A 16,938-nucleotide genomic window follows, 5' to 3' on the forward strand; every position below is an offset into this window, starting at 1 on the left:
ATCAAATTAAGGTTGATTACGTCGATTAAGCATCATGAGGTGGAGCGTGAGGGGTGGTTCCCTATTTTTTATTTATTTATTTTTGTTGTTGCTGGGAGTTGGAACCCTATTAGTTAGGTTGCTTAATATTTATGCTAAGTACTCTTTAAAATACCAGAATAGGGAGGATGGTGTAGGTTTAAGTTTATTAGATTGATCAGTATTGCTGAACTATGAAACATTTTTTTTGCATACAGGTATAACAGAATAGCTTTAGTGTAGTTGTTGTTTTAAACTTGAGTATGAACTTATACAAAATGCAGCAAGATATTTAAAAAACAGTTTTGTTGATTAAAAAACACTATATCGGATTCATATTGGTATCGGCAGATATCCAAATTTATGATATCGGTATCGGTATCGGACATAAAAAAGTGGTATCGTGCCATCTCTATTAAATACACTGAGGGATAACGAGGGAATGAGAAACAGAATGAGAGCACAGCTAGGAGTAATCAGGCTGGACGAGACAAGGGAAGCAAAACTAGAAACGCTGACATGAGACACGGACCTTCAAAGTAAAACAGGAAACACACTGACTAAACTCTAAACATGTAAACTTAACATCAACTGGGGAGACAGAACATAGGAACCTGAAACATGGGACAGAAAGGCACAGTAGACACAATGTGGACATAACAACGCCACAGGGAAAGAGTAAAACAAAACACAGAACCTCTTAGAAAATAAAATAGGAAACCTAATGAAATGCAGACATGACTACATGAACTTGACAACATAACAGACATGAAACACATGAAGGGCAAGGGAGACTTAACAGGGGTTGGAAGACACAAGGGGAATCTAATAACAAATGAACTAGAAAACCTAATGAGCTTAACCATATACTATAAACATCAAAATAAACTAAAACTCAAAACGCTGGGTCATAAGACCCAGGATCGTGACAAAAGCGAGCATATTTCCAAACCGAGAAAAGTAATCTGCTGACTCGGGATTAGCGAGCTCTTTTGAAAGTTCACAGAGAACCCCAGTGTCCGAATGTGTGACAGAACCAGCGACAGCTGTGGTCCACCTGCTCTCTGGAGCAAGCTACGAGAGCCCAGTCATCTAGGTAGGCTAAGATGCGGATGCCTCTCTCTCTGAGGGGCGCTAGCGCTGCCTCGGCACATTTCGTAAAGGTGCGAGGAGCGAGCGACAGCCCGAACGGCAGCACTAGGTATTCGTAGGCTACGCCCTCGAATGCAAACCTCAGAAACTGCCTGTGTTTCGGGTGTATAGCCACATGAAAATAAGCATCTGTTAGATCGATTGTTGCAAACCAATCTCCCGAGCCGACTGCATTCAAGAGCTGTCTGAGTGTTAGCATCTTGAACCTGTACGTTCGTACATACGTGTTCAAGACTCGCAGGTCGAGGATGGGACAAAGCCCTCCCCCTTTTTTCGGAACAACAAAATAACGGCTGTATTAACCTTTGTCTGTCTCCGAAGCAGGGACCACTCATATTGCTCTTTTCTGCAATAGCGCCTTTATTTCCTCTCTGAGTATCATGGCCGCCTCGGTGTTGACAGTTGTGTTTACGGCTGTATCCCATTCAGGGTCTGCAGCCTTAAAGTACGCAGCCTCAACGGTCCTCAAGGGCCGCGTAGTCAAAGACCGCTAAGGCCGGAAGTGTGAGGCTTGTGAAATGGGACGGTCTAGCCTCCGTCGCGCTGCCCAGGTTGCCAGGCAACCATGATGGCTGGAAACATGTGGTTGACAGAAATGAAGGAGAACATGTTTTGTTCATTTGTTTGTTTGTTTCTACACGAGCTTTGTGTGATTTAATAAGTATCTGAGGCTGAGACCACAGGACTGTAAAACATGATTGTTGGGCTTCATATCTGTACTGAACAGTCATTTAAGATTAGCTAGTAAATAACAAATAGTTAATGTTGTTCATGAGACTAAAGTCAGTGTAAATATGAGATGGCCAATATTAAAGTTATTATATTAATCATTATTAGTTATTACAGTAGTGAGTTTGAACTCACAAATCAAATCACTTCTATTTAGGGCTGCTCGATTATGGCAAAAATGATAATCACGATTATTTTCACTGAAATTGAGATCTCGATTATTTGACGATATTTATTTAACCCTTTAAGACCTACTATAGAACCAAGTCCGCCAGAGCTTATATTATATTTTTACATGCTGTAGTGCCATTTGTGGGAGCATTTCAAGTTGCTATACAACTGTTATAGCCCATATTTTAATAATATGTATGCATTAAGTCCATAGTAACTACATTAATTGCAAAAAAGTGCAATAAACTACAAAAAAATTGAAAATCGTTTTTTGTATATTTTACATATATTTCTACTTGGAGAAATTTAAGAGGATTATCCCTCAAAGCTATAAATACAAAAAAGTTGCAAAAAATAGTTTACAACAACAGGAAACTTATTTTGAGTGTGTTCATAGTTTTATTATGGAGATACACCAATTTTTATATACTGCAGGAAAAACGAAAAAACAATCCTATGATGCAAATTTGCAAAGAAAACAGCAGGTGCATCAAAATAAACTATTTCCAGCAGTGCAATTCAAGTTCTAAGCATCCCAGAAACTATTCAGAAAAGTCAAACATGACCAGTATAGGCTTTTAAGGCCTACAAGTAAAAAAAACTACAATTTCCGCGAAAATGACGTCACTTCCGGTTTCGGCCAGGAAATGGCGGACATGCGACAGTTCGCGCTGACCTCTGTTTCACTGTGGGAAGTATTACGAACAGCTGATCGGATCGGCAAAGCGTGTTTCTGGAATATTATGTTTTTGTTCCTGCAAGTGCTTTTTATGCAATTTTTGCAAAGCTATATGTGGAAGGAAACCGTGACCGAGGACAAGCTGATGGCATAAGATGTAAGTACAACTCCTCCGGTTTCATATGCAAAACAAATTATTGCGCTAGCTTACACGGTTCAGGGTTCTTCAGGGATTTAAAAAATAGTTACACAAAACGGAGCGTGCTGCTCTGACCGGCTTTAAAGGGTTAACAATGACTTTAAAAAATAATATAAAATAGTGTGCAACACCACTGAAGTTTTTTTTTACCTCTCTTTTCAGCCAACGGCAGTCACTCTCCTCTCCAAATAACTTCTGCTTAGCTTTCCGAGCTTCCCTCGGGTCCTCTTAATCAGCGGTCTCCAACCTTTTTTGCGCCACGGACAGGTTTATGCCCGACAATATTTTCACGGACCGGCCTTTAAGGTGTCGCGGATAAATGAGGGAGGGGCTAATAATCGGCTCAGTCATTTTTAATGATCGTTGAAAGCCCAGATCGTAATCGTGATTAAAATTCGATTAATTGAGCAGCCCTACTTCTATTGTCACATCACATGTGCAGGTACACTGGTACAGCACATGTGAGTGAAATTCATGTGAGTGAACTCTGTGTCAAATACTGAGCTTCAGTAAAGATCCAAGTTGCAGCTATCCATATGTCCTATCACCTTAAATCTTCACTCAAAGACACTCAAGTATCTTTGACAGTGCATATATAGGTGTATCATATATAAGAGACAAATGTTGTTCCTTCGGTATGTTGGCATTACTAAATTTGGCTCGATACTTACATATATGTGTAAAAAGAAAATGTACGAGCTGTGATAACTGTGTCTGATAGAATGAAGAGTAGATTGATATATTAAATATTCCTTTATTGGGTGAGAAAATCATATCATGTCAAAACTGCCTTAAGTCATACAGAATAGATATCAGAGCCTTAAACAGGCTGACTTCTGCTAAATGGGTCAAACTGGGCAGAAAGTAAACAAACACATAACATCCTTATAGAATATGATGTAACACTATAGATCAACTTACCTCAGAATATATAAAGCATATAAACAATTACAGCAATATGATGCAACAAACACAGGAGTACTACTAATCCAAAATACTCAAAGCTTCATAGAACTGGAACAAACATTTATTTTTAGGTCCATTCTGCTGCTGATACATACTTCAGGTTTCTGGACATTAAACTTGTTGCTGCCTTTCATAGTGTGTAACTTGAAGGCCCTGTGTACTTTCTCCTGCACTGAAAACACTGGAATGATAAAATTGTTTGAACATTACCTAATAAGACTGATTCAGGACAGACAGTTAGTTATTTTAAACTTTTCTAGCAGTCCTTCACAAACAAGGAACAGTCTGTCTATTCTCTCCATCTGTCAGCTGCTGCTGGCTCTTCCTCCTCCTCTTCCTCACACACTGCTGAGTTTGTCCTGTTGGATCATCAGGGGTGCAAAGCCTCACAGATGATGTGCAGCAGTGGGTCCCTCAGTCTGTCCTCACTCTGGACACTTGCAGTTGTCACACATGGAAATCAAATGTGTGATAAGCTGCAGGATTCAAACACAAGTGTAACTTATAAACACATGTTCATACTTTTATTCCACAATCAGAGAGAAAGAAACAGAGAGCGAGTGCAGGACAGACAGACAGGTGACAGTCTCAGGTGTATACACTACTACAAAACAGGAGGATTTAGTGTTTGTGTTATTACGAGTGCTAAACAAGAAGAGTTCCCAGATGGTACAGTGGACACATGTGTGACTCCTGTGATTAAAGCATCTTTCTTTCAGCTTAACGAGTGAACCGTCAGCTCGTTCAAATACACGTTAAAGTCCGTTTGGCTCGACACCACCGGACAGAGGCAGCAATATAACATAGCTAACATTAACAGTGCAGTGAATCCTGCTTGTGCTGTGATATTCAGGACTGCAAACCGAGCAGCATCACTGACTTTCAGCTTAATTATCCACAAAATCATCACATTCTCTGTAAGATTAAGGTCGACTATTGTATTATTATATTTTAAAGGCTTTGAAAGCAAGTAAAAGCTGAACGTACAAACATCGCTAATGGCAAATAAGTTTGCCGACATGTGGCCAACAGTAATGTTTTAATGTTCCTCATTATTAAACATTTGCACATAAATAAGTGACATAATATTTAGTACTTACTTTTCACAGTTTACTGTTCGGCCGCTCCGCTTCTGCCGTCTGCGACAAAATTATCCACACCGACTGCCGCGCTATGAATTGTGGGATATGTTGGGCCATGAAGTCTACACTGCCACAGCCTTAAAATTCAGGGAAATGAAGGACGCATTTGAGGACCGCATTTTGAGCAAGCGCGCCACTGAGGGAAGTGAGCAGCCAGCCGGCTGACCTGCAGCACCGTCGGCGGGGCGTTGTCGCCCCCTCAGTGTGTCTGCAGGGGACTGCATCACCTGCCTGACCTGGCTCATTCTGCCTGCAGGCTGAGCATTTGTGATTGTTTGAGAATAAACAACACTCTTTATTGATTGTAACATGGAAACATGTACATTCATACATTTTGTTGGAGGCACCTTTTCTGGGGCACAACAATGAAAAACAGCGGGAACACGCGATATGGTCACCTGAACATTTAACACACCTGAACAGGGAGTTACCTGAGGCATTTTGTGTGCAGGCGTTTTGTGCTTGGGAGACAGTGTTAGGAAAGTGCAGTGCCTTCTGGGGCTGACAACCTGAACAGAACTTAAGCGGCACCTCTTGGGCAGCAACAGAGGGGTAAAAGCAAGGTCTCCCTGCTGCTGGACCCCTTCTCCACTCGAAACCACAGCTAGGAGGGCTGAGGCTTCTTCCTCCTGGGCGTCGGGTCCCGCCGGGGGCCCGAGGGTGGGTCTTTGCTCCAGGCCGACTGGTGTGGAGCTCGGGCCGGAGAATGTGCTCTCGTTGGCGGCACACCCACTTCAACAGTGGGCGCCGGTCTCTTGCGTCGGCAGAGGAGCCACCTTTCTTTGCAAGGAACCTCAAAAGCCTGCCATCCATGGATTCTGTCAGTGTTTTGATCTGTTCACCATCAACATTGCGTGCAGCAGCAACCACAGCCTCCCAGACACTGTTCAGAGAGGTGTACTGTTTTCCCTCCTTGTAAATCTCACATTTGATGATGGACCACAGGTTCTCAATAGGGTTCAGATCAGGTGAACAAGGAGGCCATGTCATTAGTTTTTCTTCTTTTATAGCCTTTCTTACCAGGCACGCTGTGGAGTACTTGGACGCGTGTGATGGAGCATTGTCCTGCATGAAAATCATGTTTTTCTTGAAGGATGCAGACTTCTTCCTGTACCACTGCTTGAAGAAGGTGTCTTCCAGAAACTGGCAGTAGGACTGGGAGTTGAGCTTGACTCCATCCTCAACCCGAAAAGGCCCCACAAGCTCATCTTTGATGATACCAGGCAGACAGGCCAGGCATCGTGTTGGTCGCTGTCGTGCAAAGAGAAACCGCATCCCTGAGGACAGGGGCTAACAGAAGATTTCTGCTTTGCTCGCTTCAGTTTGGAGTCCATTCCAAAACGCAAAGCGAAACGATCGACCTGGAATAAAATGAACAGATTGATAAGATACTGTTTCTGATTCTTCCAATGCTCAGTAAAGCAGGACATGCCCAACTGCAGCATGCTGGGAGGACTCTGGGGAAAACATAAAAGGCCGATGAGCAGACCAAAGAGATTACAGCCTGGCTGTGCATGTGTGCGGGTGTGGGTAGGCTCATGTGAGGCAGATGAGATGCAGGAGAGATGGAGAAACAGAGCACCGTCCCCTTGCTACTCTGTCGGCCGCAACGCGGACCTCCCGAGAGTGTCACATTTTCGCTTCAAAAACCAAGAAAGTTGTCTTCTCCCTGCTCTGTTCTGATATCTGCTGAGACAGGAGAAATGGTGGGAAGAGAGCGGCGTGGGGCGGAGGAGGAGAAGAGAAATGACTTTAGTTATTCTCAGCTGGTTTTATCTGAAACACTTCAGGGTAATGAGGTCCTATAGTGTGAGCGTGTGTGCACTTGTGTGTGTGTGCTGAAATACAAAAAAACTCCTACTGGTTTTCTTAATTTAAGAGTGAATAAGGTTGTTTTTTCCCCCGGTTTAAGGCATAAAAGTTTTGGCATTCATGCTGAGGGTTTAGCTATGAGATAACAGCTACTAAACCTGAAGATACATTTTTATTTTTTAATGTGAGTTCACACAGTGGTGCTTTTGGGTAGTGTGTCAGGATATGCCACTGTCCCAATTTCTGATTCTGCTACTCCAAATAAAATCACAGATTTTTTTAATTTTATTTCCAAGCTTCAAATTTGGAAGTGGTTAGTCTGAGGCCATGGATCGCAGCTGGAAGAGGGTGGAGCGTCCACTCAGGGTTGGGAATGAACTGCAGGCCCATGTTGAGGAAAATAATTACCTCATGGACTTGTTCATTAGCAAAGGGAGTGTGGAGAGGGATTTACAGATGGACTGGTGGAGCATCTGCAATGGCCCAAGTGCTGTACTGATCTGTTGGGGTGAACAGAGAGCTCTCTGTGAAAGCGATGTTGATTTACCCATGATTGATGCTGGTTTGTATTCTCAGTGATTGCCACAAGGTCATTCAGGAGGGGCTCAGAGTATTGGTGCACTTTCAAGCCTTACTGGTCCTTTGGTCTTAGAACTACTGATGTTTGCTATTAGAGACATTATGGAGAGAAGCCATTGCAGTCAAATAATCCTGAATAGAAATCTATAGAACAATATTTAAATGGTAAAGTTGGATCTTGTCCCACCGTCAATAGCCAAGCAGTAGCAGCAATGGGAGCCATATTAGCCTCTGTGCCAGTACCTTTATTTACTCTTTAACGACTTACTTTATTCACACTATAAAGCTTGACTGATGTTATCATCTATCGTCCACCTGGGCCTTACACAGAGTTTCTGTCTGATTTCTCAGACTTTATATCTAATTTAGTTCTGAGCTCAGATAAAATAATTATTGTGGGTGATTTTAACATCCATGTAGATGCTAAAAATGACAGCCTCAACATGGCATTTAATCTGTTATTAGACTCAATTGGTTTCTCTCAAAATGTAAAAGAACCCACTCACCACTTTAATCACACTCTAGATCTTGTTTTAACATATGGCATAGAAACTGAACATTTAAAAGTGTTTCCTGAAAACCCTTTCCTGTCTGATCATTTCCTGATAACATTTACATTTACAATAATTGATTACACAGCGGTGGATAGTAGACTTTATTAAAGTAGATGTCTTTCTGAAAGCGCTGTAACTAAGTTTAAGAATATAATCCACCCACTGTTATCATCTTCAATGCCCTGTACCAACATAGAGCAGAGCAGCTATCTGAACGCTACCCCAACAGAAGTCGATTATCTTGTTAATAATTTCACCTCCTCACTACCTACGACTCTGGATACTGTAGCTCCTGTGAAAACTAAGGTCTCTAATCAGAAGTACCTGACTCCGTGGCATAATTCTCAAACACGTACCCTAAAGCAGATGACTCGTAATCTGGAGAGGAAATGGCGTGTCACAAATTTAGAGGATCATCATTTAGCCTGGAGAAATAGTTTGCTGCTTTATAAGAAAGCCCTCCGCAAAGCCAGAACATCTTACTATTCATCACTGATTGAAGAAAATAAGAACAACCCCAGGTTTCTCTTCAGCACTGTAGCCAGGCTGACAAAAAGTCAGAGCTCTTTTGAGCCAACCATCCCTTTAACGTTAACTAGTAATGACTTCATGAACTTCTTCACAAATAAAATTTTTATCATTAGAGAAAAAATTACCAGTAATCATCCCACAGATGTAATATTATCTACAGCTACTCTTAGTACCATTGATGTTAAGTTAGACTCTTTTTCTCTAATTGATCTTTCTGAGTTAACTTCAATAATTACTTCCTCCAAGCCATCAACGTGTCTTTTAGACCCTATTCCTACAAAACTGCTCAAAGAAGTCCTGCCATTAATTAATTCTTCGATCTTAAATATGATCAACCTATCTCTAATGATCGGCTATGTACCACAGGCCTTCGAGCTGGCTGTAGTTAAACCTTTACTCAAAAAGCCATCTCTAGACCCAGCAGTCTTAGCTAATTATAGGCCAATCTCCAACCTTCCTTTCATATCAAAAATCCTTGAAAGAGTAGTTGTCAAACAGCTAACAGATCATCTGCAGAGGAATGGTTTATTTGAAGAGTTTCAGTCAGGTTTCAGAGCTCATCACAGCACAGAAACAGCTTTAGTGAAGGTTACAAATGATCTTCTTATGGCCTCTGACAGTGGACTCATCTCTGTGCTTGTCCTGCTAGACCTTAGTGCAGCATTCGATACTGTCGACCATAATATCCTATTAGAGCGATTAGAACATGCTGTAGGTATTACAGGTACTGCATCATATCTATCTAATAGACTCCAATTTGTTCATGTAAATGGAGAGTCCTCTTCACACACTGAGGTTAATTATGGAGTTCCACAGGGTTCAGTGCTAGGACCAATTCTGTTTACATTATACATGCTTCCCTTAGGCAGTATCATTAGAAGACATAGCATACATTTTCACTGCTATGCTGATGACACCCAGCTCTATCTGTCCATGAAGCCAGATAACACACACCAATTAGTTAAACTGCAGGAATGTCTTAAAGACATAAAGACCTGGATGGCCGCTAACTTTCTGCTTCTTAATTCAGATAAAACTGAGGTTATTGTACTCGGCCCTGAAAAGCCTAGAAATATGGTATCTAACCAGATTCTTACTCTGGATGGCATTACCTTGGCCTCCAGTAACGCTGTGAGGAACCTTGGAGTCATTTTTGACCAGGACATGTCCTTCAATGCACATATTAAACAAATATGTAAGACTGCGTTCTTCCATTTGCGCAACATCTCTAAAATTAGAAATATCCTGTCTCAGAGTGACACTGAAAAACAAGTTCATGCATTTATTACTTCCAGGCTGGACTACTGTAATTCATTATTATCAGGATGTCCAAAAAACTCACTGAAAAGCCTTCGGCTAATCCAAAATGCTGCAGCAAGAATACTGACAGGGACTAGAAAGAGAGAGCATATTTCTCCTGTTTTGGCTTCCCTTCATTGGCTTCCTGTTAAATCCAGAATTGAATTCAAAATCCTGCTCCTCACATACAAGGTCTTAAATAATCAGGCCCCATCTTATCTTAATGACCTTGTAGTACCATATCACCCTATTAGAGCACTTCGCTCTCGCTCTGCAGGCCTACTTGTTGTTCCTAGAGTATTTAAAAGTAGAATGGGAGGGAGAGCCTTCAGTTTTCAGGCCCCTCTTCTGTGGAACCAGCTTCCAGTTTGGATTCAGGAGACAGACACTATCTCTACTTTCAAGATTAGGCTTAAAACTTTCCTTTTTGCTAAAGCATATAGTTAGGGCTGGACCAGGTGACCCTGAATCCTCCCTTAGTTATGCTGCAATAGACGTAGGCTGCCGGGGGATTCCCATGATGCATTGAGTTTTTCCTTTCCAGTCACCTTTCTCGCTCACTATGTATTAACAGACCTCTCTGTATTGAATCATATCTGTTATTAACCTCTGTCTCTCTTCCACAGCATGTCTTTATCCTGTCTTCCTTCTCTCACCCCAACCGGTCGCAGCAGATGGCCGCCCCTCCCTGAGCCTGGTTCTGCCGGAGGTTTCTTCCTGTTAAAAGGGAGTTTGTCCTTCCCACTGTTGCCAAAGTGCTTGCTCATAGGGGGTCATATGATTGTTGGGTTTTTCTCTGTATCTATGAAGCGCATAACTATTTTTAAATCACGGTAGCTCTGCAACCACGTAAGCTAGCGCAATAATTTTTTTTGCATATGAAACCTGAGGAGTTGTACTTACATCTTATGCCATCAGCTTGTCCTCGGTCACAGTTTCCTTCCACATATAGCTTTGCAAAAACTGCATAAAAAGCACTTGTAGCAACAAAAACATAATATTCCAGAAACCTTTGCCGATTCGATCAGCTGTTCATAACACTTTCTATGTCCATCAGCACTGCCCGAAACCGGAAGTGATGTCATTTTGCGGAAATGTAGTTTTTTACTATTAGGGCCTTATGAGCCTATACTGGTGTTTTTAAAAGTTATGTTTGACTTTATGACTTTCTGTGTCGTTTCTAGGATGCTTAGGACTCATATTGCACTGCTGGAAATAGTTTATTTTGATGCATATGCTGTTTTTTTTTTTTTGCAAATTTGCATTATAATATTTATTTTTGCTTTTCCTGGAGTATATAAAAATTGGTGTATTTCAAAAATAAAACTATGAAGACACTCAAAATAAATTTCCTGTGGTGGGAAACTATTTTGTGCAACTTTTTTGTATTTACAGTTTTGAGGGATAAGCCTATTAAATTTCTCTAACTAGAAATATATGTTAAAAAAAACAAAAACGATTTTCAATTTTTTTGTAGTTTATTGCACTTTTTGGAATTTATGTAATTACTATGCCACTTAATGCATGCATATTATTAAAATTTGGGCTATAACGGTTGTATTGATGTATAGCAACTTGAAATGCTCCCAAAAATGGCACTACAGCATGTAAAAATATAATATAAGCTCTGGCGGACTTGGTTCTATGGTAGGTCTTAAAGGGTTAACATGCCTTCAGTTAGTTGTCATATTAATAATTAATTCCTTTTAGCCATATGTACACTGTAGATGTTCATTTCTAGCTTAAGGTTCCGTTCACATTAATTTCTTTGTAGTAAAACCCTCCTCCCACCACCCAAGCAGCCCCAGTGATCATTGCTTATCACTGGCAAAGGTAAAGCTAGGTGTAGGCTGGATAGCATTATGATATCCCTTGAGCACATTAAGAACTTGCTTACTTTACAGTAAGTTTGTAAAGTAAGCAAGTTCTTACTTACTTTCTTACAAGTTCTTACAGCGCAACAGCGCAACAGTTTCAGTCAGTTTTCTCTATCCTGTTTCCAGCTTGTCAAAAATGCTGGTGCTTGTTATCTCAAAACCAGTTGAGATTGGAAGATGTTGTAGACAAGGTTGCCCCCTATCCCCCCTTTTATTTGTAATTGCAATTGAACCACTTGCTATTGCTGTAAGAGAACACTGTGTGATCACGGGTATAGAGATCGGAGGGCTCGACCATCGAATAGCTCTTTATGCTGACGATGTGATCCTCTTTCTTAAAAATCTGGGAAAATCTATTCCAGCCATTTTAGACCTAATTGGAAAATTTGGACATATTTCTGGTTATAAAATCAATAAATCAAAATCTTCTATAATGCTTTTGAACTCAGAAGAAAGTATGAATCCACCTAAATACACCTGCCATTTTAGAAATGTGAATCAGTTTACTTATCTAGGTATTCAGATTGTCCCGAAATTGGAAGAGGTGGTGAACCATAATTATAGTCCAATTATGACTGACATATCCAAATCAGTGGAGAGATAGTCGAGTCTCCAAATTTCACTGATTGGTAGAATAAATATGCTAAAGATGAACGTGCTCCCTAAGCTTCTGTATCTGTTTCAGAATATCCCCTTGCCACCCCCCTCAGACTTTTTCCTTAAAATAAGAAAACTGTTTAATCAGTTTTTATGGAATAACAAGCTTATCACTTTTGTACTTGCCCTTTGATGCAGGAGGGCTGCAATGTCCTAACATGGTTTGGTATTACTGGGCAGCCCAGTTAAGAACTATAATGTTCTATTATGTTGCAGAAAAGCCCCCCGCATTGAGAACTATTGAGTCTCTCTCTCTTAGGCTTCCACTTCCTACATATGTATATTCTGATAAATATAATAAACTCAAAGACATTACGCTTAATCCTATAGTTAAAAACATGATTTATATCTTACATGTCACTCAAAGATATTTAAACGTAAAATCTCCCCTCTCCGTTTTTAGCCCGATTTGGGGCAACAATTATTTTGCCCCGGGTAGGGCGGACGGTGGTTTTAAAATGTGGGCAGACTCGGGGCTGGGACTGGTGAAGGATGCTTTCGGGGGTGATGGAAGACTTTTACGTTTTGAACAACTAATCTCTAAATTTAATATTCCCCGAAAGCACTTTTTCAAATACCTACAGTTTAGGAGTTTTATCAGGTCTTATCATAATGATTTTACACATATTCCCCCGCTGTCCACATTAGAGAAAATCCTAACCAAAAACCCCAGTGGTAGAGGGATGATATCTGAATTATATAACTTGATGATGACATCCTCTCCTGATTCATCTGCTGCTAAGCTTGAAGCTTGGAGGTATGACTTACAGGAGGACTTGACAGTGGAACAATGGAGTAGAGCATGTAAGCTAGCCCAAACACAGACAGGGAACACACGTCTAAAATTGCTACAGTTTAATTGGTTGATGAGTGTACATAACACCAGAAAAACTTAACAAATTTAATATGCAGATTCCTGATATCTGTAATAGATGTGAAGAAGATAAGGGCACATTGCTCCACTGTTTATGGTCATGTCCAAAAATAAAGGAGTTTTGGGAAGAGGTTGGAGCAATGATAAAGGAGATTTTGTCAATTAAACTTGTGATGGATCCCAAACTTTTCCTACTGGGATTATATCCTGTAGGGTGTAACATAGATCATTTTGAAAAAATCTTCATAAACATGGGAATACTACAAGCAAAGAGAGTGATAGCTCTAACGTGGGGGAGTCTTGGCAAACCAAGTATTTCACATTGGTTCAAAGAATTGTCTTTATGTTTACCATTAGAGAAAATTACATATACTCTAAAAGATAAACAAGAAATTTTCCAGAAAATTTGGGGGCGCTACATCCAGTATATTGGGAATAAAGATCTATCTGGTTTACTGTGTGAGACAGGGACAGCCTATCTATTCCCTGTACAGGACCACAACCATATGCTGCAATCTGAAAATTATTCTTTAAAATCTGTCAGAGGTCTCATGGACTCAAGTGCTTTCATTGAATGTACCTTGTGTTTCGTTTATTGTCGTTAGCTTCATAGCATAAGTGCCTAAGTCATTTTTTGGTCAAATTGAGATTTTTGCCTAACTTTACTCCCCTACCACTGCTGCATCATCCTGTCCGTCTGCCTATGTCATTGGCCAATCACAACACTCATAAGAGTCAAAAAACATACTTGCCTAAGTCATTCATTTGACTTAGGCAGTTTTACCATTGGACTTAGGCAGTTTTGCTACAATCAATTTGACTTAGGCAGTTTTGATGTATGCAAAATGGCTGATAAGAAGAAGAGGTTGACCGCAAGTGAAGCCCTTGCTCTTCTTTTTGATTCATTTACATCTGGTAAAAGTTCATATTTTTTTAGTTTTTTGGTCACTAAATGTATTTTCATTCAATCAAAGAGGTTATGACCATGTTAAAAGATTACTTTTTTGTTGCAAACAAAGTATGATGGCTAGCTAACATTAGCGTTAGTAGTGTAGCATTAGCATAGTAATGTAGTACAAGCTAGCAGCTAGCTAACAGCAGCATGCTACCAGAGTAAATCTTTGGCAATTTCAAAGGCAATTTGAGCATTTTCAGCAAGTTTGCAAATTATATTATGTTTCAAACATTTGCTTTTTATTAGGAGGAGAGTCTAAGGACGGGGGACGCCCTGGGTTCATTGTTAATTGTTAAATTGGACTTTATATTGACTGTGTTCAAATGACTGATACTGGTTGAACTCTATTGCCAGTAATATTCATGTAGCCCTTTGAGGCGACTGTTGTTGTGATTTTGGGCTATACAAAAATAAATTGATTTGATTTGATATTAATAGTACAAATTGATTTTTTTTTTTTTTTTACATAGCAGACATTTTGACTACACAAGTAGATTTAGATGTCATCTTGATTTACCATTTTAAGATACTCCAACAGCATTTTATTTTCTGTTGTATCATCAGGAAAGGAAGTTGATGTGAACTTAGAGGAGTTGGTGGATATAGATGAGGGAGAAGGAGGAAATTATGTTGATATGGGGCAACAGACTGATAAGCAGCCAGAGGAAGGAGAGGAAGATGAAGGAGAGGAAAAGAAAGGGGAAGGAGAGGAAGATGAAGGAGAAGAAAAGGAAGGGGAAGGAGAGGAAAAGGAAGGAGAAGGAGAGGAAGATGAAGGAGAGGAAAAGAAAGGGGAAGGAGACGAAGATGAAGGAGAAGAAAAGGAAGGGGAAGGAGAGGAAAAGGAAGGAGAAGGAGAGGAAGATGAAGGAGAGGAAGAGGAAGGAGGGGAGGTGGAAGCAGAGGAAGAGGAAGCCAGTCCAACCCCCAGCACTTCTGCTGTTCGTCACAAGCGTCCACTGCCCCATACGTGGAAGAAAAATGTCATCAAAGAAAAGCGTCTGAAGGGAGAGAATTACAAGAATACAATGGGACAGGAGAGACCACCAAAGGCCATGGGCCCACCATGCACATCACAGCACTGCTTCAAGTCAACGAAAAGAAGTTGTGAGCTACTGACTGAAGTTGAGAGAAGAGGAATCTTCAACAATTTCTGGTCCATGCCTTCCTGGGAGACACGCAAGGTGTATATCCAGACTGTTGTTGAAAATGTGCCCATAAAACAGAAGAAAGGTGGTGTTGATTCAAGGAGAACAACATCTCTGCTATACCACCTGCAACTCTCAGATAGATGCAAAATACCTGTGTGCAAAAATCTTTTCTGTTCCACACTTGGTATTGCCCTGAGAACCATTGGATCATGGTTAACTGCAGGCATGAAACCCAACACTCATACCCAGCCCAACCCCAAGATCAACAAGACTGGTCCTCATATGCCAATATCAGATGGAGACCAGGCCTTCCTGAAAGAGTGGCTCTCTGGAATACCTACAGTCCCATCCCATTACTGCCGCCAGGTTCCCTCTTATCAGAACAAGAAGTTCCTGGAGCCAGGAACAGTTTTGAGAGAGCTTCACAAGGAATACCAGAATGCTGCCAATGAGAATGGAAAGCGTGCTGTGAGTGAGACATACTTTCGGAAGGTTTTTGGAGAGCAGGATTACTCTGTGTTCATTCCAAAGAAAGACCAATGTGACATCTGTGTAAGCGCCAAGGTAGGAAATACAGATGAGGATGCTCTTGCTACACACTTGAGATTGAAGAGTCAGGCTCAAGCTGAAAAGGCTGCAGACAAAAATGAATCCAGTGACACACTTTCAGTGTGGACAATGGACCTTCAACGCGTTCTTCTTTGCCCCCAGACAAAAGCAAGTACAATGTACTACAAAACTAAATTACAGATGCACAACTTTACCTGCTTCAACATGAACAACAGAGATGGGTACTGTTATGCTTGGGAAGAACATGAAGGCTCCCTCAGCAGTGAGGTTTTTGCACATCTGCAGTCCAACCACTTTGAGTCTGTCCTACAGGCCAACAGAAACATTGAGAAAGTCATTGTCTGGAGTGATGGCTGCGGGTATCAGAACTGGTGTGCTACCATCAGCAACGCCTACCTTTACCTGGCCATGAAGCATGGTGTCAGCATTGAGCAGAAATTTCTAGTTGCAGGCCACACACAGATGGAGTGTGACTCCATGCACAGTCTAATTGAACGGCGCATTGTGCAAGACGTTTACACTCCACGAGATTACGTTGTCATCTTTGAGGCTGCACGCATTAATCCATCCCCATACAGGGTGACTCAACTATACCACAATGACTTCATGAAGTTATCTGGCACCTATGTCACCAATATTCGACCCGGCAAAAAAGTTGGGGACCCCACAGTCCATGACCTCCGGGCTTTGCAGTACTTGACTGATGGACGGATCAGGTACAAGCTGGATTTTGAATCTGACTGGGAAGACCTGCCTCGGCGCATCAGCATACCCGACAACAAGCCATTCAAGTGGATCCCACTCTTTCCTGCTCAGTTGCCCATCACCCTGAGGAAATACAGTGACTTACAGTCAATGAAAAATGTACTACCAAGAGTGGCCCACAAGTACTATGATGATCTTCCTCATCAGTAGTATACATAGCCTACCAAATAGTACACACGCACACACACACGCACGCACACACACACACACGCACACACACACACACGCACACACACACACACACCCGCACACGAAGAG

The 16,938-nt window shown here is 41.2% G+C and overlaps 2 protein-coding genes across 4 annotated transcripts in view; both read left to right on the forward strand.

The window, feature by feature from the left end:
• fam184ab (family with sequence similarity 184 member Ab) overlaps positions 1-16,938 on the forward strand; it is a 221,857-nt gene that overhangs the window by 47,460 nt on the left and 157,459 nt on the right. The window lies entirely within an intron of this gene.
• LOC146558235 (uncharacterized) lies at positions 13,872-16,830 on the forward strand. The gene is made up of 2 exons (XM_085247666.1): positions 13,872-14,154; positions 14,759-16,830. Exons 1-2 carry the CDS (start codon positions 14,085-14,087, stop codon positions 16,828-16,830), a joined length of 2,142 nt encoding a protein of 713 aa, XP_085103792.1. The 5' UTR covers positions 13,872-14,084.

The sequence above is a fragment of the Mchenga conophoros genome, linkage group LG15, assembly GCF_057382185.1.
Source record: "Mchenga conophoros isolate Kocher_MC1m ecotype Shallow Benthic linkage group LG15, M_conophoros_male_GT1.1, whole genome shotgun sequence".
Classification (NCBI taxonomy): Eukaryota; Metazoa; Chordata; class Actinopteri; order Cichliformes; family Cichlidae; genus Mchenga; species Mchenga conophoros.